Here is a 24,239-nt window from a genome sequence, read left to right as displayed (position 1 = left end):
TATTTAGAAATCTTATTGATTTAATGAGCCAAAACAGTATTTTAAAGCTATATACTTCCATCATTAGACTTCACATACATTCAGTAGATTCATTAATCCTGGGATTTTAAGATTCTACTAGTTCACCAGTCTGTGCTTTTCGTAACAAATGAATCAGTATTTCTGCTCAATGTAATAGAAGAAAAATATTTTTTGAAGCTCTGGAGAAAATTTGGTTGTCATCATTGAAGGAAGCAAATGTGTGAGGAGATATGCCTACTTTCACACTGAAAAGGTTAAACCATATAGAAACACTCATCTATCCATTTTCAGCACTTAACTCCACTGGCTGTTTACTGTTTTCATTTACACCAAGCACATTCTCATCTGCCACACCATTTACTACTGCACTTAGTTCTCAATCCTTTGGATCGCAGTTCATGATGCACTGGATCAGCTCCTCCTAGAACGCTCATCTCTATTCCTCACTCCTCCTACTGCCAGGTGCATAAGACCTGACAGCCATCCTCCTCTTGTAATACATTTTCATCCTCCCCCACATGAGTCTGGGGCTCGCTTTCAGACACTCATTAATACATTTCCACAACTCCTTCTCCAGCAGAAATGCTACCAACTCCATCGTTCTTGCCCTTGCACTAACCCCAGACTTTAATCCTTTGGAATTTCACAAACCATTCTTCTCCTTTCCCCTTGAACACCCATATTATTATCTATAAACACACGACTGTACCTGGTCTTCCCATATTCTCACAGTGGTTGACATTCAAGTACATTCAGACACCCCTGGCAGAGGAGGAGCACTTGTTGGCTTCCTCTTCTGTTCCCACTTTTAGAAATTGAAATACAAGAAGGAATGTTATTTGGTCCCCGTTTTTGCCTATTTTAGTCACCTTCTATGACACATAGAAGATATGAGAGCATTAATCTTTCTCCCCAATCCCTAGGGATATTTTCCTGTTCTTAGACAGTTAGTGAAAGCACTGACCATGTTTTTTTTATTTAATTTCATTTCATATTGTCAGCAGGCAAGTAGTTGTGGAATTGATGGTGAATCTGGTAGCAGTATACAAGTTGCAGATTCTCCTGGTGGAAGTGCTGTTACTACTGGTCCCATTGTAAGTGTGGCCTCACTACCTCCAATGCAGGGAGTCCACATGGGAGTACCACCTGGCCACTCTAATCAAACAGTAGGATCCATGCATCAGCAGACCTCACAGCAGTCTGTTCAGAGGCAACACTCTTCAGGTAAGTTACATTTACTGGTAGTTAGAAGATGAAAATTGCAGAGACTTAGATGTGTGGAGGAAATTTAGTTAAGTCCCCTTATTGAATAGAAACTTTATTTAGGATGTAGATTGAAAATGAAGTTCGTGGAGATCTCTGTCAGTTCGGAGTATAGTGGGCTACATGTTTTTTGACATGTACCCGTGCAAGTACTCAAGTAAAAGATTAAAAGTTTAGATGATTCACCTGTAAATTCACAAAAGCTAAATTTATGAGCTGAAGAGGCCAAACCTTTGTATGGATAGTATCACCAATGCCATCACCATTTTTTTTTAACTTACAATAGAATTTGAGCATCGCTAATTGCCAAAACTTTATTTGCTTTTGAGAAAAATTGCCTCCATTTCTCTCCTCTGCAGTGTCCTATGAGCATGAGATACATTCCATGGACAGTGTAGCAGTGAGTGACAATAGATTCCAACCATGTTGTGCATATACATACTTCTCACGCAGTGATGGCAATTCCCAACCATTGTGCTGTCAGCCCAATTATGATTGCATTATTCCAAACTTTAGTCTTTGTGAATGAAAAAAGTGTAAATGGACCTTGTGCATTATTGTATAATTTGTGTAAATTGATTGAAATAGGAAGATCGGATGTTAAACCACCGAGTCAGAACACATGAAAGAGTGAACGTTTCCTCTGTAATTTCAGTTTTGATGTAATCAATGAGTATTCTACAACATAATGGGAAACCCTATTAGGTACCAAAACAGAAGATGAGTGTATAAATGACATGACCACTATGGCACAGACTTATACCAGAGGGAAGAAAGTACAAAAGGTCTAGGTTAGAAAAAGAATTTCTTATATTTCTAATATAAGGCAGAAAAGAATTGCAGATCTTCCAAAGAAGCAACAACTCACCCAGCAAAGGAATGAAAACCTATCAAGTGAATTATCGGACATAGCCCATAAGCTAGAAATGTCTTGTGAAATAGGAAAAAGAAGAAGCCATAAATTGAATAAGAAATAACCTGGAATAGTTTTACTTGTAGGCAAAACAAATCCAGAACCACAAACTCCATTGACCCAGTTGAAACAAAAGCTAACTTTACAAATGACTGCCGAGAGGTGAGTAAGATTCTAAAAAGGCAGTATGAATCAGTATTCAGCTAAGTAAAAATGACATTTGAAATGAATTACCTAACAGACTTCTTCATCAGCAGTAATTCCAGGTGTACACATAGCAGATATCACCTTTTCAATACAGTATTTCAAGAGGGCCATTGAGAGTGTTCCCATGCACTCAGCCCTAGGCTCAGACGCTTGGAAGTAAGTCTTCATAAAGAAATCCAAGACACCTCTAGCATGTATGCTAAATATCCTCTGGAAAAAAATAGCTTAGATTCTGGCATCATTCCCAAGAGTCTGAAACTAACCCACATCACCTCACTCCGCAAAGGTGGAAGCAAGGTAGTCCCACAAAACTATTAACTGATAGCATTAAGATTATACATCATTAAAATCTTCAAAGAGTTTTAAGAGGCAAGCTGACTGAATTTATGGATGTGAACAAGACACATAACCCAGGAGAACATGCTTTGAGGGTAGGAAGATCTTATTTCTCTTAGTTGCTTGACTCTTATGATAGGATTGTTGAAGTCCTAGAAAACAAGGAAAATGCAATGTGATTTTGATTTACAGACTTTGTGAAATCATTTTATAGGCATGACCATGAAGTTGTAGCACATATAGTGTAAGTAATCACAATAATTGGGAGATGAATGTTGACAACTTTTTAAGAGACAGATCACAACACATAGTTGCAAACGATGCTATCTTTAGTGCCTCCATAGCGAAATGCTCAGTCTTTCAAGGAACTGTACTTGCACTCCTCTTATTCCTCATTTGTATATCTAACATCGACACAAACGTGAGCCAGAGTCCCATATTATCCATTGCAAATGATATGACAATAAGTATGAAAATCACAACTGTAGATGATAAGGAAAGGCTACAAAGAGATGTAAGCAATGTCTTGAACTGGGCAACTGAAAACAACATGCTCTTCAAGGAGATAGATTTCAACACCTTCATTATGGGGACAGTGAAGAAATCAAAAACAACTCAGAATACTGGATGATGCTATCATAAACCAGATCAATAATTTGAAAGACCTTGGAGTGATACTGTCAAATGACCTAACATTCAGTGAACACAACATAAAACAGTTGCCTCGTGCAGAAGGATGGCACTATTTCTTTTGTGATTTGAATATTGTTGCATTCTGACATTAGCCTACTAGGCTAGCAGAATTGTAGATTAAAAAAGTGTCCAGAGATCTATCACAACCCATATTAGTGTGGTAAAGGAACAATTTACTGGGAATGACTGAAATCACTTAGGAGTTAGAAGGTGTGTTTCTCAACTGACATTCGGAAATAACGTCCTACTGGCATGACAGCATGAAAGACTTGTAGAATACTGCCTCGAAATCCAAAGGTACTAAATCATCCAGGGTCCACGACTCTTCAGCTTCTTGACATCTACCATGAGAAACAGCATGGGATGCATGGTAGAGAAGTTCAAGAATGCATTGGATAAGTACCTACAAAGTGTACTGGGCCATACAGGCTGTGGGTGCTACTTTAGCTTGGGAGTTGTGGTTTCAACATCTTGGGCAACCAATTTCCCAATCTAGTAAGCTGGGCCCAGCCCAGGCTGTTGGGGTGAAGACCTCTCAATCATTCTTTACTTAATCAACCTTCCTCACACCACATATTGTTCTCAACAATATAATTTCCAACTCATCCACCCTTTTCCATATTTTTGTATCTCTGGCCTACACTTTGCATCCATCCAGCATTGTTGGGATTGCTGTGCCATCATACATATGTCTTTTCCCTCACAGACAATGACCCCTCTCACCACACTTTTCAGTGCACCCAGGACCTTAGGTCCCTCAGCCACCTTATGGCTTATTGTATCTCTCATGGTTCATCCACTACCAATTCTACTCCCAGATGTCTAAAATACCGCACATCCTCCGGGTTCTCTCCTTTTAAACTCATACTCCTTTAAACCTTCCTCTCTGTTCCCTGCTAAATGTGATAATTTTTCTCTTAGTCAACTTAGCTCTCAATTTTTTTCTTATTTCAGAACCAGCTTTTGCATTTTCTCTAATTCTTTGCCACCTGTCCTGAATAATCAGGAAACAGCTACAGGCTCATGTCCCAGGCCTCTCTCCAAGACCTCTACATTTATTACTCTTATCCATAAACATTTTATACAGCCATGTTGACCATATATCCTTGCTGCAAACCCACTTGAACTTAAACCAGCACTTAAACCACTTACCTTCCTAGTTTTCTATTCATACAAATGTCTTACTCTCATGATAAGAACTCTTCATTGCTTTTACTAACTTTCCTCCCACTACATTTATTTGGTAAAACCTTTCATGGATCATCTCCTCTGACCCTACCATATACTTTCTTTTCTTTTTTTTTTTTTTTGTATTCATACTTGATCGTCATTTCCCATATTAGCATGATAGCACTAGGAACAGACAAAGAAAGGCTGCATTCACTCACATCCATTCTTTAGCTGTCATGTGCAATGCACCAAAACCACAGCTCTCTGTCTACAACCAGGCCCAACAGACCTTACCACAGTAACCCTGACAGCTTCACAAATTCTTCTCTTTGAATATTTCTCACCCTCAACATCTGATCCACACATCATCTGCCATTCCTGAAGCTATGCTGTTCCTCTCCAGTTTCATCCTCTTTTCATTCCACCCTACTCTCAATCACCACTTTCCCTTACAACTTGCCAAGCATACTCATTGAATACACACTTCTCTGATTTATGCATTTCCATTCATTGAAAATCCTAACTAACCAACCAACAACCCTGAGAAATTCAACTGTAGTACCATCCACTGAAGCTGCTTTGCCACACCTCTTTTACACAGTTTTTACCACCTATCTTCTCACCAAACCACATGCTGACTTTGACAAAAAGGTTAGTAGCAACAGATGTCCTGATTGTGGACTGTTGCTGGTAAAACCCTATTTACCCATTCCCAAGCTAATATTCTTGTTCAAGTTTTCCCAAAACTAATTGGTGTTCAGGGTTCAGTAACTTGTAGCACCAGTGTGGAAGAGTTAGTTTTCTTACGTGGAACTTCTTCAGGTGTGCAACCCCCCCAACTTATACCTCAAATTTCTTAGACCATTTCAACCAGGGACAGGAATTCAGTGTCAGAGTGCTGTTTTATGGAACTTTTAGATGTGGAATTTCCATAAAGATTTCCTCAAAACACCTTCACTGTCTGAAATTTAGAGATTGTTTATCAAATGACCTTCATAATGTTCATATTTTTAATCAAGACAGTTTCAAGCAGCCTGGAAACTTTTTAATTCCTCCATGGCATCTCATATTCGATTGAAATCTCAGAAGCTATCTGTTTAGAATTCTCTCTAGCCTTTTTATGTTTAGTTAGAGCTATGATACTATTATCTTTATCAAAGTGCCTTCTAGGAATGTTCTGTTTGTTGGCTTGATATAATTCTCTCTGAACCTACTTGGGGATAAGTTTCTCAGCTTGTTTTCCATAAGGAGTCCTGCTGTCTCCTCTTTTACATTATAGATTGGAGTTCTCATAGGTCTTAGAAATGTTACGAGAACATTTTTCCCTCAATTTAGCATGTCAGTGTCCACTCATAAAGAAAATCTTTTATATAATCCTTGTTGCTGGGGGAAGAGTTTGTGAGGTCAGTGCAGTGTCTAGACAAGAGAACCTCCTTATTTTAGATGATCACTCGTCTTGGGTTTAGATCAATCTAGACCATGGGGTTTTTAGCAAAGAATGAAATAAGTATGTGTCAGTATACCATTGTTTTAATTTTGATTGTTTCAAGAAATATTTATAGTGGAGAACACTTTGCCTTATGCCTAGTAAAATTTCTGAGTGAGTTCATTAAGACCAATTGATTTTTTTTGAGCAAGGATCATCTTGTCTTGGATTGAAATATTTTTGTTGACCCAACCTATCCTGTGTTGTAGAACTCATGATGTTAGGAACCTAAACTCCACTTTGGCCTTTCTGTGGAACCTCTCCATGGAAGAGTTCTTTGACATTCCACAAATGCTTTTGTGACTTGGTACCTTACTCTAAAGATTCAGGATCAATCTTGCATGGAGTTGAGCTGTCTACCTGGGAGGCAGAAGATTACTAATGTGCCACAGGATAACCTTAAAATTAACTGTTCTTGCCATATTGTCCTTTTGGTTGAGAAGTTTTTATTAACCGTCCTCCAGATTGGTATACTTTCAAAGCTCATTGGACAAACCAACCATGGAAATAAAGGTGAATTTTGAAGAAAGGAAACTGGTTTCTCTCATGGTTGGTGTTTCACAAGCAGATCGCTGGAATGCTGCCACCCTGTCTTCCTCTTTCTTTCGAAAAACTTTCCTCTTAACCAATGGCAAACATCAGTAGGATCATGGCCTTTTCTTGAGAATTATGAGGCGGCGAGCACACTTAGTGGCATTATGACGTGATCACCGAGCAGAGATAATTGATTGGTTGAGTAGGGTACCTGGACCATACTATAAGCCACACAGCTGAATAGATGGTTAACAAGAGAATGAATGGCATCTACCTCACCAGAGACCTAAAGGTTCAAGATTTCTAATTATCTCAGAGATTCTTTCAACGCTTGCAGGACACTACCTCAGAGAGAGACCTTTTTCATTCTTCAAAATTACATATTTTAGCCTATCTCACTGCCTTCTCCCATGTAAAACTCATTGTCTTAAACAAAATAAATGCTGCCAAACACAGACCACTTCACACGCTTTAAAGTATGACTCACACATAAGGTCAGAAAGAAAGCTATTTATTTCAGAACCAAAATTCTGAAGGTTTGGATTACTTAAACTCATATGAGAATTGGACCCTGTCCATATATATATTCATACAAAATTGTGAAGGTTTGGATTACTTAAACTCATATGAGAATTGGACCCTGTCCATATATATATATTCATATTTGGATATGTTTTGTGCCATTTGTGGTAATTTTAATTTTTATGAATGTGCCCTGAAGTGTTGATATTTATTTGCTTATTTTTCTTTTCAGGAACATCTGGAGCAGATGTAGATGGATCCCTGGCTCGTCTCAGCCTCTCCCCGTCCCAACCTATTGGTGGGGCTCGAGCCAAGGATGGACCTTCTTCCTCTAGGTTTATGGAGGGAGATGAAGTTGAAAGCCCCAGCTGGGAGGATGATTACAAAGCTTGGGAAGAAAAGTGTTCTGTGGGTAAACATCGTAAGAAGCGGGTCCCTGCTTGTACTTTAGAAACTACCTCATCTGGTGTGGAAGGTGATGAATTTGCTCTTTTAAGTTGGACGGTTATCAGGAAATTTACTCCTAGCCAAATATTTTTCTTAAGTCTTGGCAAAGTTATATCATTTCATTATGTCAGAGTTATTTTTCAGTCATTTGCATTTCTTAACTGTATTGTGGCTACTGAAGCTGAATTTTTGTTATTTTAGTTTTCAAATTTGATTCATGTTGAATGTATTTGTTTGAATGAAGAGATTTAAAACAAATTCCAGATCTTAGATCCTTTGAAGCTAGGGCCATGCATGGTTAGTAGGGTATCATTCACAGCGATATACTCACTAACCCCTTCTCTTATAATCCCCAAGTGTATGTGGGATGAACTTTTGTGTTAATAATTGATATCTTAAGTTAACTCAGGTCACTTATGTTCAGTTATCCCAAGTTGACTAGGGTCAATAATGCTCTGTTATTTCAATATATCTTGTAGGGATCCCCCTATGTTTTCTATCATTTCCAACGAACAGCAGTGTAGTAGATGTCATTTTTTCTCAGTAGATAGTAGATAGTAGTTGGTAGGCAGCCAACAATCAGGGAGGTATAATAGTAGTACTACCTGCTTGTGTATTGAGAAGGTTAGTGACTGGTGCTTAGGGAACCAGCACTTAAGTGCACTCCTCTGACCCAGGTAGCTGTCTTTTTTTCTGCCTTACACACACACACACACATGGAGTACTAGCATTCTGTTCACAAACATACAATCTCTCCTTGTCTTACAGAACACTTGACAACACTTAACTCATATAGCTCATTCTACATAACTCTAGATTTTTTTGCTGTGAGCAGTATGCCTTTTGTTGGAATGGTAGGAAATGGCAAACAATTATGAAAGGAAAGATGATTATTTGCAATCTTTTACTGGATATAAGGTACTAGTAGCCAGGTTCTCATGCATTTATTTTGTAACTCTTAGAAGCCATAGTCTTTAGATAGAAGTTACATAGGATTTGTAAGTATGGATAGTAATTTTTCCCTTATCACTGGGAAGATGTTATTATATAAGTATTGTTGGCCAGCTACCTCATGTGTTATATGTTTAGGTAAATTTTTATATGAAGTTGTACAAAACTGTATTTAATCCCTCTGAGACAAGTTTTTGCTGATTTTTTTATGCTGAATCAGTTACCATAATGTATCTTTTTTACCCTTGTTAAAGTGTTAGTACTTGTGCTTAGTGCTTGTCGTTGTATTTATTGTTTAAGGTATTTTTTTTATCATGAAACTGATCAAGCAAATGGCCTTTATTCTTTAGTTGCCCATTTTTAGCTTGCCAACCAAATTCTGAAATAGAGTTATGTCCTTAAGAAACTTAACAAAGATGAGAAGTGATGAGACTAGAAATACATTGCTGCGTATCTACCTTGACACACTGGCTGCATTGATGCCAATGTCAAAGGCAAGATATGAAAGATGTCATCAGTAAAGGCTAGGACTAGTGACATCATTATATCTCCATTGCCCCTGTAATGTTGTGACCTCCATTGATAACAGAATTAGATTCTTGATATTGATATGGATTTCAGCTTTCTTGTTTATGAGTGGATTTGACATATTAAAGAGTCCAACTGGGTTAGGCTGGTCATGAAATAAGAAAAGTATATCTAAGTTGAAAGCTATTTTGTATTATTTTTGAGAGATGATTTATTAATGAATAGGACTTTTTTAATAACCACTGATATACTTGTGTCCCCTTACGTCTCAGTAGCTATATTAACTTGGCAGATAATTCACCCATTCCTGGTCGTTGTATAGCATGGATCAAGTCAACAGGACCTGGCTCAGACTCAGGCTCTTCTGGGAACTCCTCTGATAGTATAGGCTCATTTTCTAGTGGTGACAAGATCAGCAGTCTAGAAGTGAGTAAAAAAAATTTTTTTTTTTGTATGTGTTATACTAACATGAGAGTTATATGATTACTTTATCAGTGTGTGAATGTGTAGTTTTGTCACTTGAAAAGCAGAACACATATATTCTTGATAATAAGGAAGCATCTTTTGGAGATTTGCCGCTCCAGGCTTGCTTGTATAATCTTTGCAAAAAAAAAAGTAGATACAAGCATGTAGGACAGTGGACCCAGCTGTTTGTGTCATTAAATTCATGTTGGGACCCTTAAAGTCAAGACAGAGAAGGAGGATCAGAGCAGTAGTTAATTGATATGATTTTGATGAATTTTGGATAAAGCAGGATTGATGTAAATATCGGCTCTGATGGTTTCTTCATTTTATTTTTATATAGATGGACAATTTCAGGTGTCTTTATTTAAATTAGTCATGTGTTTTGTTGTGTTGGTGAATGGAATATCTTTATGCATTTATATAATGAGTACTCATTTTGTGTATTTATGTTTAGCTTGTCTTTTCCTAATGTGGTGTGATTATCTATGTATGGTCACACCACTCAGAGTAAGACCTGTACAGTACACACTCCTAGAACAAAACTGTACAATAATGTCATAAAATTTCATAACCATTACTTTAAGAAACTTCCCAATTTCACCCATCAACCTTCTTGCCTTTCACACAGTGAAGTGTGTTAAGTCATGGCGTTTAGATGTGCCACAGCAATTCTATTTTTAAATTCAAAATAGCCAAAGACATGCAAGGCCCTGCTGTTTTTATCACAGTAGAAATGCTGGTTTCATTCCCCAAATTGTGAATCTTTAAAGAATTTTGAGTAGGTTAGAGAAATGGAACCTGCATCGTAAGAAATCATAATTTTAGGGAAAGCTGTAACCTTCATGATGTAGTGGTTAGGTTCCTGACTGTGATGCATTTAAGGGCCACCCAGTGTCGAGCACATGGGTTCAAATCCTGGTCACAGTAGTTGATCCACAGCCACCCCAGCTGTTTGTCCACCCCTAGAAGTTGGTCGATAAAATGGATAACTGGCTTAGGCTAGGTATTTTTTTTTTTTTCCTTTTTGCCGCTGTCTCCCACGTTTGCGAGGTAGCGCAAGGAAACAGACGAAAGAAATGGCCCAACCCACCCCCATACACATGTATATACATACGTCCACACACGCAAATATATATACCAATGCAGCTTTCCATGGTTTACCCCAGACGCTTCACATGCCCTGCTTCAATCCACTGACAGCACGTCAACCCCGGTATACCACATCGATCCAATTCACTCTATTCCTTGCCCTCCTTTCACCCTCCTGCATGTTCAGGCCCCTATCACACAAAATCTTTTTCACTCCATCTTTCCACCTCCAATTTGGTCTGCCACTTCTCCTCGTTCCCTCCACCTCTGACCCATATATCCTCTTGGTCAATCTTTCCTCACTCATTCTCTCCATGTGCCCAAACCATTTCAAAACACCCTCTTCTGCTCTCTCAACCACGCTCTTTTTATTTCCACACATCTCTCTTACCCTTACGTTACTTACTCGATCAAACCACCTCACACCACACATTGTTCTCAAACATCTCATTTCCAGCACATCCATCCTCCTGCGCACAACTCTATCCATAGCCCACGCCTCGCAACCATACAACATCGTTGGAACCACTATTCCTTCAAACATACCCATTTTTGCTTTCCGAGATAATGTTCTCGACTTCCACACATTCTTCAAGGCTCCCAGGATTTTTGCCTCTCTCCCTCCTCCTCCTCCTCCTCATGGCCAGGTGCATAAGCAGTGGTGATTGCCAGTTTTTCATAATCTAGTCTCATTTTTATTCGTATTAGTTTGAAGCTCACTTTTTACGCTTTTCCACATATTCCCACAACTCTTGCCTCTGCAGTAGTGCTACCTATTCCATAGCTCTTACCCTCACACCATCCCTTGACTGTACCCCAAAGACATTCCTAAACCATTCTTCACTTTGAGTTAGATTATTCAGTTCCTTTCCTTAAACATTCTTCTTATCTCACCTTCATTCATAAATTGATTATATCACACATTTAGACACCTCAGCCTGAATCTTCTATTCCATATATACAGTACACCTAGAAATCTCATATCCACCCACCTATTCGTGCTTCCATATGAGAATTTGGGCTTTCTTATCCTTAGAAAGGTAAGACTTAACAAACTTGAAGAACAGATGGAAAAAATACAGAATCTGGAAGCAAAATGAACAAAATGAGGTGGCAACCAGGAAGAGTAAAGAAATAGCATCCTTCCTCAAGGTTAGCTTTAGGCTCACTGAGGCAGGTTGTTTGTGCTCATACTTTTAGGTATACTGATGTCAGTGACCAGATGTATGATGAATTCACCTTGAGAGCATCATATGCTTGTACCTTGGCCATGTATTACCTTTGAAAAATATATTGTGTGGGGGGGGCATACTTGATTGCTGTTTCCCATGTTAGCAAGGTAGCAGAAGGACAGATGAAGAAAGGCTGCATTTGCTTTATGTCCATTCTTTAGCTTCATATGCACTGCACCGAAACCACAGCCCCCTATCTACAACCAGGTCCTACAGACACTATTTATCATTAATATGATAAATAGTGACCAAAAATGAAAGATGTATCTTTTTTCTTTCAAAATTGTTCACCATTTCTTTCATTAGCAAAGTAGTGCGATGAATAGATGAAGAAATGTCTCATTTACTAATCCATTCTGTAGCTGTGTGAAATGCACGGAAACCACAGCCCCCTGCTCACGACCAGGCCTCACAGACCTTTTCATGGTTGCCCTGGCTTCTTCATATTCTCTGGATCTCAAGCCCTGAGCACTCAAAATCTTATTCACTTTATCCTTCCATATCAATTTTGGTGTCCATCTCTTTTTTTCTAATCACATGTTTGGCAGTACCTACATCAACAAGGTAGCACCACCAGAGTAGACAAAGAAACTAACTGCCTTATTCAGTCACATCCACACCCGAGGTGTCATGTATAATGTACGAAACCAGAACCCCCTAATCTACAACCAGGCCCTATATACCTTTCCAGGGTTCTCCTTGATCTCTTCATATTCCCTGGTTTAACCCATTACAGAACTTTGTCCCATGTATGTTGAATTGATTCAGTCTATTCCTTGTATGCCTAATACCTTCTTGTATGTTCTGGCCCCAGACTTTCAAAGCATCTTTCTGTCCATCCTTCCACCTCCTACTTTTTCAGTTCCTTATGTTTCAGAAATATATTCAAGGCGTGATGATTAGTTTAAGGTTGAGTAAGCTGGCCCCACTTAACTACCATAATAGGATTCAGATTGGGTATGATAGAGCCTTGGATATTTTTGCACTGCAGCATCTGCATGGGGTGTAGATGATTAATATCTCAAGACTCAGATGTTGAAGCATTGATTGGCAAAGGAAGACATATAATTTTGATTTTCATTTAGGAAACTTAGTGATACACCATAAGCAAGTATTGGTTTTACTCTCAAAGCAGTAAAAAAAAGCCATTTGTAAAAATAAGAAAGTAATACCATCCCATAAAAGTACAGTAACATTATCATGATTAGCTTGAGTATCTCTTGAACTGAAAACAAAAAGGAACATGGGGTTTAGTCATAATGCCACTTTCATTGTATTAATGCAGATTGGATAAGCAACCACATTTTAGAGACAGCCAGTAAGTGCTGCATCACAGGCATTATACTTTTCTCACTCTTGTACCATTTGTATCCTCAGTTTCTTCTGTATTTTTCTTGTACTTCATTTGTTAGCAAGATATCAAGTCTACCTCCACAAAATTGATATACAGATGACTCATACATGTATATCTGAAAAATACAAGTGGCACCTGGCCATCTGTTAAATCATATGAAGGCAGAACCTCTTGTTTTCAATTGAGATTTTTGAATATTAATTATTTTTAAGTGGCCTTTTTATGATTTTACTGAGGCATTTTAGGAAAAGACATCTTTTTTACTTTTTTGTATCATAACTTATTGGATAATGTCACATTTTGAGAAATTTTCTTTTTCCTAAGGCAAACAAACCTGTTGAATCTCCACCCCTTGGATTTCCATTGGTACGGCCAGTCCCGCCACCAACTCCAGAAAGCACAACAGCACAGCCTAGACCGCAGCCAACATATGGGAAAGGTGTTCGCTTCAAGGGTAAAAGGGCATATCCAACTGTTCCCAACCAGCCATCAGAAGCAAGTGCATATTTCATGTTTGAATTAGCAAAGACAGTGTTGAACAGAGCTGGAGGGAATAGTAGCACATCACTGTTTACACAGGTAAGTCATAAGGTATGAGCATGTCTGCTAGAGTAATCAGATTCTGTACAGAGGCATATTTAGGTGAATCATCATTGTGTTATTTATTTTTTACTTGATCTTTATATTATTAGTACAGCATTTGTATAGATTAAAATGCTTTACCATTTATAGAGAAATTTCACTTACTTTACCATACACCCTAAGAATGTAAAACTAATGTATTTCTCAACAATGATCTTTATCCAGCATAGTTATACCTCATGGGATTAACCTTATATATTTTTACACATTCATGCTGATTTTATTTTTCAAACACCTTTCTTTCGTGAGGAACTTCCATTTTCCCATGGCAAACAAACCTATTGAATCTCCACCTTTGATTTAGTGGACTAATAGGGGAAAGGGTTGTATGTTAATGTTGCTTGTCCATTAGATCATAAAGTTTTTTAGACTCACCTTTTGACAAGTATACAGTGTATGTACATATCACTGTATTTGGTATAACAGTCATTAAGTAGAGATGAAAAAGAATATATTAAGGAATACACTATTGTGATAAAATGAAATTGTGTACTGGTTACTGTTCAAATCAGCTAACCTGTTGTTGTTGATGGATTGTAAATTGCCATGATGTGCAGTGGGGACTGAGTAAAGATTTTTAAGTTTAATCTTTTCATTATATAACAAAAATAGATTGCATCTTATTTCTGTATTCATTACACGTGGGCAGCAAACATACCAGACTCACCATTTTCATTACACGTGGGCAACAGAAACACTAGACTCACTGTATGCATTACTACCTGTATGCAGCAGACACACCAGACTCGCCGTACTAATTACACGAGGCCAGCAGACAAACCACACTCACTGTACTCATTAAACTTGTGGGCAGCTGACACACTAGATTCCTTGTATTCATCACACTTGTAGGCAGCTTACCCACCAGACTCAAGCCTCTTGAGAAGTTCTGATTTAAGTTCAGATGAACGTACATGCTTGCTTCTCATACTATCCCTTTGGCCTATGATGGCTATTACAAACATACAGTGGTTTTGAAAAGACCAGAACTGTTTCTGTAGTTCAAATGGCACACAGATTAATAGCAGTGCTTCTGCATGAGCATCTGTAAAACAGGATCAGTCAAGGGCCAGGCTTGAGCATGTAGGTATGCCAAACACATCTACATGCATGCTTTGACCAAAAGCTAATCTAGAAGTTTCAAGAAGAATCAAGATATTTTGAGCTTGTTTTGACCACATGAACACAAATCAGCATTGGTCTGTTATTTATGAAGTCTGTTAGTTCCAGGTCCATGAAACGGAGGGTTTACTTTTTACTGAATACTGTAGGTGTTGCCAAGCTCAGCTGGCTAATGGTTACATATTGACTGAAAAGTCACCTTTGGCAAGCTGTATCATTGGCAGTCCAGTCTCTTCAAAGAACTTCTCATTCCAAAGGAGTCTGCTCCCTTAACCTGACTGGATCTAATATGATAGTTTTGCTCTTATTCACATTTACTCTCAATTTTCTCCTTTCACACACTCCTCCAAACTCAGTCACCAACCTTTGCAGTTTCTCACACGAATCAACCACTAGAGTTGTATCATCGACAAACTAGAACTGACTCACTTCCCAGGCACTCTCATCCACAACAGACTGCATACTTGCCCCTCTCCAAAACTCTTGCATTTACCTTGCTAACCACCCCATCCATAAACAAATTAAACAGCCATGGGGACATCACACACCTGTGCCGCAGAGTGACATTCACTGGGAACCAGTCACTCTCCTGTATCTTTCTTTTTCTTTCAAACTATTCGCCATTTCCCGCGTTAGCGAGGTAGCATTAAGAACAGAGGACTGGGCCTTTGGACTGGCACTGGGCCCCTCTCATCATTTTTTTTTTTAATTTTCCAAAAGAAGGAACTCTCCTATATATATATATATATTTTTTTTTTTTTTTTTTTTATACTTTGTCGCTGTCTCCCGCGTTTGCGAGGTAGCGCAAGGAAACAGACGAAAGAAATGGCCCAACCCCCCCCATACACATGTACATACACACGTCCACACACGCAATATACATACCTACACAGCTTTCCATGGTTTACCCCGGACGCTTCACATGCCTTGATTCAATCCACTGACAGCACGTCAACCCCTGTATACCACATCGCTCCAATTCACTCTATTCCTTGCCCTCCTTTCACCCTCCTGCATGTTCAGGCCCCGATCACACAAAATCCTTTTCACTCCATCTTTCCACCTCCAATTTGGTCTCCCTCTTCTCCTCGTTCCCTCCACCTCCGACACATATATCCTCTTGGTCAATCTTTCCTCACTCATTCTCTCCATGTGCCCAAACCATTTCAAAACACCCTCTTCTGCTCTCTCAACCACGCTCTTTTTATTTCCACACATCTCTCTTACCCTTACGTTACTTACTCGATCAAACCACCTCACACCACACATTGTCCTCAAACATCTCATTTCCAGCACACCATCCTCCTGCGCACAACTCTATCCATAGCCCACGCCTCGCAACCATAAAACATTTTTTGAAACCAACCATTCCTTCAAACATACCCATTTTTGCTTTCCGAGATAATGTTCTCGACTTCCACACATTCTTCAAGGCCCCCAGGATTTTCGCCCCCCCCCCACCCTATGATCCACTTCCGCTTCCATGGTTCCATCCGCTGCCAGATCCACTCCCAGATATCTAAAACACTTCACTTATATAATATTATAATATATATATAATATATTATATATATATATTATTATTATTTTAAATTATACTTTGTCACTGTCTCCCGCCCCGTTTGCGAGGTTAGCGCAAGGAAACAGACGAAAGAAAGGGCCCCAAACCCCCCCCCATACACATGTATATACATACGTCCACACACGCAAATATACATACCTACACAGCTTTCCATGGTTTACCCCAGACGCTTCACATGCCCTGCTTCAATCCACTGACAGCACGTCAACCCCGGTATACCACATCGCTCCAATTCACTCTATTCCTTGCCCTCCTTTCACCCTCCTGCATGTTCAGGCCCCGATCACACAAAATCTTTTTCACTCCATCTTTCCACCTCCAATTTGGTCTCCCTCTTCTCCTTGTTCCTCCACCTCCGACACATATATCCTCTTGGTCAATCTTTCCTCACTCATCCTCTCCATGTGCCAAACCACTTCAAAACACCCTCTTCTGCTCTCTCAACCATGCTCTTTTTATTTCCACAATCTCTCTTACCCTTACGTTACTCACTCGATCAAACCACCTCACACCACAACACTGTCCTCAAACATCTCATTTCCAGCACATCCATCTCCTGCGCACAACTCTATCCATAGCCCACGCCTCGCAACCATACAACATTGTTGGAAACCACCATTCCTTCAAACATACCCATTTTTGCTTTCCGAGATAATGTTCTCGACTTCCACACATTCTTCAAGGCCCCCAGGATTTTCGCCCCTCCCCCACCCTATGATCCACTTCCGCTTCCATGGTTCCATCCGCTGCCAGATCCACTCCCAGATATCTAAAACACTTCACTTATATATATATTTTATATTTTATATATATATTTTTTTTTTTTATACCTCGTTGCTGTCTCCCACGTTTGCGAGGTAGCGCAAGGAAACAGACGAAAGAAATGGCCCAACCCCCCCCCATACACATGTATATACATACGTCCACACACGCAAATATACATACCTACACAGCTTTCCATGGTTTACCCCAGACGCTTCACATGCCCTGCTTCAATCCACTGACAGCACGTCAACCCCGGTATACCACATCGCTCCAATTCACTCTATTCCTTGCCCTCCTTTCACCCTCCTGCATGTTCAGGCCCCGATCACACAAAATCTTTTTCACTCCATCTTTCCACCTCTAATTTGGTCTCCCTCTTCTCCTTGTTCCCTCCACCTCCGACACATATATCCTCTTGGTCAATCTTTCCTCACTCATTCTTCCATGTGACCAAACCACTTCAAAACAACCCTCTTCTGCTCTCTCAACCATGCTCTTTTTTATTCCACACATCTCTCTTACCCTTACGTTACTCACTCGATCAAACCACCTCACACCACACATTGTCCTCAAACATCTCATTTCCAGCACATCCATCCTCCTGCGCACAACTCTATCCATAGTCCACGCCTCGCAACCATACAACATTGTTGGAACCACTATTCCTTCAAACATAACCATTTTGCTTTCCGAGATAATGTTCTCGACTTCCACACATTCTTCAAGGCCCCCAGGATTTTCGCCCCCTCCCCCACCCTATGATCCACTTCCGCTTCCATGGTTCCATCCGCTGCCAGATCCACTCCCAGATATCTAAAACACTTCACTTCCTCCAGTTTTTCTCCATTCAAACTCACCTCCCAATTGACTTGACCCTCAACCCTACTGTACCTAATAACCTTGCTCTTATTCACATTTACTCTTAACTTTCTTCTTCCACACACTTTTCCAAACTCAGTCACCAGCTTCTGCAGTTTCTCACATGAATCAGCCACCAGCGCTGTATCATCAGCGAACAACAACTGACTCACTTCCCAAGCTCTCTCATCCCCAACAGACTTCATACTTGCCCCTCTTTCCAAAACTCTGCATTTACCTCCCTAACAACCCCATCCATAAACAAATTAAACAACCATGGAGACATCACACACCCCCCGCCGCAAACCTACATATAATATATATATATATATATATATATATATATATATATATATATATATATATATATTTATATATTTTTTTTTTTTTTATACTTTGTCGCTGTCTCCCGCGCTTGCGAGGTAGCGCAAGGAAACAGACGAAAGAAAAAGGCCCAACCCCCCCCAATACACAATGTATATACATACGTCCACACACGCAAATATACATACCTACACAGCTTTCCATAGCTTTTCCCAGACGCTTCACATGCCTTGATTCAATCCACTGACAGCACGTCAACCCCGGTATACCACATCGATCCAATTCACTCTATTCCTTGCCCTCCTTTCACCCTCCTGCATGTTCAGGCCCCGATCACACAAAAACTTTTTCACTCCATCTTTCCACCTCCAATTTGGTCTCCTCTCTCTCTTGTTGCCTCCACCTCCGACACATATATCCTCTTGGTCAATCTTTCCTCACTCATCCTCTCCATGTGCCCAAACCACATTCAAAACACCCTCTTCTGCTCTCTCAACCACGCTCTTTTTATTTCCACACATCTCTCTTACCCTTACGTTACTCACTCGATCAAACCACCTCACACCAACATTGTCCTCAAACATCTCATTTCCAGCACATCCATCCTCCTGCGCACAACTCTATCCATAGCCCACGCCTCGCAACCATACAACATTGTTGGAACCACTATTCCTTCAAACATACCCATTTTTGCTTTCCGAGATAATGTTCTCGACTTCCACACATTCTTCAAGGCCCCCAGAATTTTCGCCCCCTCCCCCACCCTATGATCACTTCCACTTCCATGGTTCCATCCGCTGCCAGATCCACTCCCAGATATCTAAAACACTTCACTTCCTCCAGTTTTTCTCCATTCAAATTTACCTCCCAATTGACTTGACCCTCAACCCTACTGTACCTAATAACCTTGCTCTTATTCACATTTACTCTTAACTTTCTTCTTTCACACACTTTACCAAACTCAGTCACCAGCTTCTGCAGTTTCTCACATGAATCAGCCACCAGCCTGTATCATCAGCGAACAACAACTGACTCACTTCCCAAGCTCTCTCATCCCCAACAGACTTCATACTTGCCCCTCTTTCCAAAACTCTTGCATTCACCTCCCTAACCACCCCATCCATAAACAAATTAAACAACCATGGAGACATCACACACCCCTGCCGCAAACCTACATTCACTGAGAACCAATCACTTTCCTCTCTTCCTACATGTACACATGCCTTACAATCCTCGATAAAAACTTTTCACTGCTTCTAACAACTTGCCTCCCACACCATATATTCTTAATACCTTCCACAGAGCATCTCTATCAACTCTATCATATGCCTTCTCCAGATCCATAAATGCTACATACAAATCCATTTGCTTTTCTAAGTATTTCTCACATACATTCTTCAAAGCAAACATCTGATCCACACATCCTCTACCACTTCTGAAACCACACTGCTCTTCCCAATCTGATGCTCTGTACATGCCTTCACCCTCTCAATCAATACCCTTCCATATAATTTACCAGAATACTCAACAAACTTATACCTCTGTAATTTGAGCACTCACTCTATCCCTTTGCCTTTGTACAATGGCACTATGCACGCATTCCGCCAATCCTCAGGCACCTCGCCATGAGTCATACATACATTAAATAACCTTACCAACCAGTCAACAATACAGTCACCCCCTTTTTTAGTAGATTCCACTGCAATACCGTCCAAACCTGCTGCCTTGCCGGCTTTCATCTTCTGCAAAGCTTTTACTACCTCTTCTCTGTTTACCAAATCATTTTCCCAAACCCTCTCACTTTGCACACCACCTCGACCAAAACACCCTATATCAGCCACTCTATCATCAAACACCTTCAACAAACCTTCAAAATACTCACTCCATCTCCTTTCAATCACCACTACTTGTTATCACCTCCCCATTTGTGCCCTTCACTGAAGTTCCCAATTTGCTCCCTTGTCTTACGCCACTTTATTTACCTCCTTCCAGAACATCTTTTATTCTCCCTAAAATTTAATGATACTCTCTCACCCCAACTCTCATTGCCCTCTTTTCACCTCTTGCACCTTTCTCTTGACCTCCTGTCTCTTCTTTTTGTACATCTTCCACTCAATTGCATTTTTTCCCTGCAAAAATCGTCCAAATGCCTCTCTCTTCTCTTTCACTAATAATCTTACTTCTTCATCCCACCACTCACTACCCTTTCTAATAACCCACCTCCCACGCTTCTCATGCCACAAGCATCTTTTGCGCAAGCCATCACTGCTTCCCTAAATACATCCCATTCCTCCCCACTCCCTTACCTCCTTTGTTCTCACCTTTTTCCATTCTGTACTCAGTCTCTCCTGTACTTCCTCACACAAGTCTCCTTCCCAAGCTCACTTACTCTCACCACCCTCTGAACCCCAACATTCTCTCTTTTTTCTGAAAACCCATACAAATCTTCACCCTCGCCTCCACAAGATAATGATCAGACATATCTCCAGTTGCACCTCTCAGCACATTAACATCCAAAAGTCTCTCTTTCGCGCGCCTGTCAATTAACACGTAATCCAATAACGCTCTCTGCCATCTCTCCTACTTACATATGTATGATTATGGATATCTCACTTTTTAAACCAGGTATTCCCATCCCACCCTTTTTCCAGCACTTAAATCTACAAGCTCTTCCCTTTTCCCCTTTACAACACTGAACCCCCCATTTTTAACCAATTTTTCCCCTCAACTGCCACATTACCCCCTTTGCTTTCAATCACCCGCACTTTAACCGGGTTCGTGCAAAAAACCACTAACACAGTCATTCACTGCCCCAAAAAACACTTGCCTCCATGATTTTTCTTTCTGCCCAGGGCTATGCACCAAAAATCACCCATCTCTCTCCATAAAACTTTCAGTTTTTACCCATAAAATGAAAAATTTACTTTCTTACTTCTAACAACCCCCACAACTCCTGTTTAGGGTATGCTACCCCTTTCCCCTTTGCTTTGTCCTCTCCTCCCCCTGATTTTCTCCCAAACATTTTCCCCCACTTTTCCCCTTTTACTTTTGACTTCGTTCATCAGAGCCAAAATACCGGGTTTTCCTTTTCCCCTAAAACTACTACCTTCCCCTTTTTTTTCACTTTTGGTTTTTCATCCCACACTTTAGACACCCCAATCTGAGTCTAATATATTTTATATATATATATAAAAAAAATAAACAAATAAATAAATTATTTATGGGGTTTTTTAGGGGGGGAATGAAAGGTTTTTGGAAAGGGGGGCAAGTTAAATTGTTGGGATGGAGAGTTTGGGGAAGGATCATTGTTTTCGTGTAACAGCGCTGGGGGCTGATTCATTAAAACTGAAAACGGGTGACTGATTTGGTAAAGTGTGTGAAAAAGAAATTTAAGAGAAAAATGTGATAAACAAGGTTATTAGGTACAGTAGGGGGGGGGTAAAGTCAATTGGGAGGTTTTTTGAATGGAGAAAACGGGAGGAATGAAGTGTTTTAGATATCGGGGAGGGGATCGGGCAGCGGATGGAACCAGGGAAGCAAGGGGATCATAGGGGGGGGGAGGGGGAAAAATTCGGGGGAGCCTTGAAAATGTGGGAAATCGGAACATTATCTGGGAAAGAAAAAAGGGTATTTTTAAGGAATAGTGGTTCCAACAATGTTTATGGTTGCGAGGGGGGACAGGGATGATTGTCGCAGGAAGGGATTTTGGGAAATAAATGTTTGGGGAAATGTTGGTGTGAGGTGGTTTGATCGATAAGTAACAAAGGGGAAAAGGAATTTTGGGGAAAAAAAAAAGACGGGTTGAAGACAAAGGGGGGTGTTTTAAAGGGTTTGTCACAGGAAAAAGGGTGGGGGAAAATTGACCAAGGGGGGATATATTGTGGGAGGGGGAGGAACGGGGGAAAAGGGGGAAAAAAATTTGGGAGGTGGAAAAGGGAGTGAAAAAGTTTTTGTGTGATGGGGGCCTGAACATGCAGGAGGGGAAAGGGGGCAAGGAATAGAGGTTTGGGACGATGTGGAAACCCGGGGTTACTGCTGTCAGTGGATTGAATAAAGGGCTTTGAAGCTTGGGGGGAAAACCATGGAAAGCTTGTGGATTAATTTGGGTGTGTGGACGTAGTATATACTGTGTATGGGGGGGGGTTGGGGCATTTCTTTTTGTCTGTTTCCTTGCGCTACTCCAAAGCGGGAGACAGCGCAAAGAAAAAAAAAAAATATTATAAAAAATATTTTATTTTATTATTTTGCGCTGTCTCCGGTTTTTTTGGAGGGGTAGGAGGAAAGAGAAAAAATTTACATTTCCTCCCCCAACAACCCCCCATAAAAAAATTAAACAACCATGGGGACATCACACACCCCCGCCGCAAACCACATTCACTGAGAACCAAACACTTTCCCCTCTTCCTACACTACACATGCCCACATCCTCATAAAAAATTTTTACTGCTTTAACAAAATTTCCCCCACCATATATTCTTAATACCTTCCCCAACACTCTTTCCTTATCATATGCCTTCTCCCGATCCCTAAAGCTACATACAAACCATTTGCTTTTCTAAGTATTTTTCACATACATTCTTCAAAAAAACACCCCGATCCCACATCCCCACCCCTTCTGAAACCACATGCTCTTCCCCAATTGATGCTTTACATGCCTTCACCCCCTCAATCAATACCCTCCCATAAAATTTCCCGGAAACTCAACAAAAATTATACCTCTGTAATTTTACCACTCACTCTTATCCCCTTTTCCTTTTCAATGGCCTATGCCCATTTCCCCAATCCCCAGGCACCTCACCCTAAACATACATACATTAAAAAACCTTTCCAAAAATCAACAATACAGTCACCCCCTTTTTTAATAAATTCCATGCAGTACCATCCAAACCTGCTGCCTTGCCGGCTTTCATTTCCCAAAGCTTTTATATATATATATAAATTTATATATAATTTTATATATATATTATATATATAAAATATTTTTTTCTTTTTTTCTTTCAAGTATTCCCATTTCCCGTTTGCGAGGTGCTTAAAAACGAGGACTGGGGCCCTTTTAGGGGAAAAACCCTCACCTGGCCCAATTCTCTGTTCCTTCTTTTGGAAAATTAAAAAAAACGAGAGGGGGGGATTTTCCCCCCCCGCCCCTCCCCTTTTTTGTCGCCCTTTTACGACCCAAAACTGGGAAATATTTTTTTCCCCCTTCCCCCATATATATTATATATAATATATATATATATATATATATATTATATATATATATACACCCATATACCACATATACATCATATATTTTTTAACATTACATATATATACAACAGACATATACATATAACAAATGTACATTTCATACTTGCTGCCTTCATCCTTCCCATCACCTCCCCCACACATGAAAATAGCACCCCCCCCCCTTCCAGTGGGGCAAACCCAGGAAAAAAAAAAAAAAAAAAAACCTCATTCTTTCCACCCATTCTCTATTTGTCATTGTAATGCACTGAAACACGTTTCCTTTCCACATCCAGGCCCCACAACTTTTCTGTTTTCCCCCAGTTTCACGTCCAGGGTTCAATCCATTGACCTCGCCCCCCTTTCCAATCATTCCAGATACTCTTTTCCCTTTTACCCTTTTATTTTCAGGCCTATCACTAAAAATCTTTTTCACCCCATTTTCCCCCTTTAATTTGGGTCTCCCCTTTCCCCTTTGCCCCTCCACCTTTTGACCCTATATCCTTTTTGTC

General features: G+C 40.1%; 1 protein-coding gene across 7 annotated transcripts in view; it reads left to right on the top strand.

The window, feature by feature from the left end:
* Dora (zinc finger SWIM domain-containing dorado) overlaps positions 1 to 24,239 on the top strand; it is a 302,025-nt gene that overhangs the window by 102,582 nt on the left and 175,204 nt on the right. For 4 of the 7 annotated variants that reach the window (XM_071666096.1, XM_071666105.1, XM_071666050.1 and 1 more), the window contains exons 13-16: positions 1,023 to 1,245; positions 7,378 to 7,620; positions 9,364 to 9,497; positions 13,536 to 13,790. In XM_071666096.1, coding sequence (XP_071522197.1) covers positions 1,023 to 1,245; positions 7,378 to 7,620; positions 9,364 to 9,497; positions 13,536 to 13,790 — 855 coding nt within the window. The remainder of the gene's footprint in view (positions 1 to 1,022; positions 1,246 to 7,377; positions 7,621 to 9,363; positions 9,498 to 13,535; positions 13,791 to 24,239) is intronic. The other 3 variants (XM_071666088.1, XM_071666070.1, XM_071666078.1) reach the window with 3 other exon arrangements.

The sequence above is a fragment of the Panulirus ornatus genome, chromosome 1, assembly GCF_036320965.1.
Source record: "Panulirus ornatus isolate Po-2019 chromosome 1, ASM3632096v1, whole genome shotgun sequence".
In the NCBI taxonomy this organism is placed as follows: domain Eukaryota; kingdom Metazoa; phylum Arthropoda; class Malacostraca; order Decapoda; family Palinuridae; genus Panulirus; species Panulirus ornatus.
Note: the sequence above shows the minus strand (reverse complement) of the source record. Positions and strands in the feature narration are given on the sequence as shown.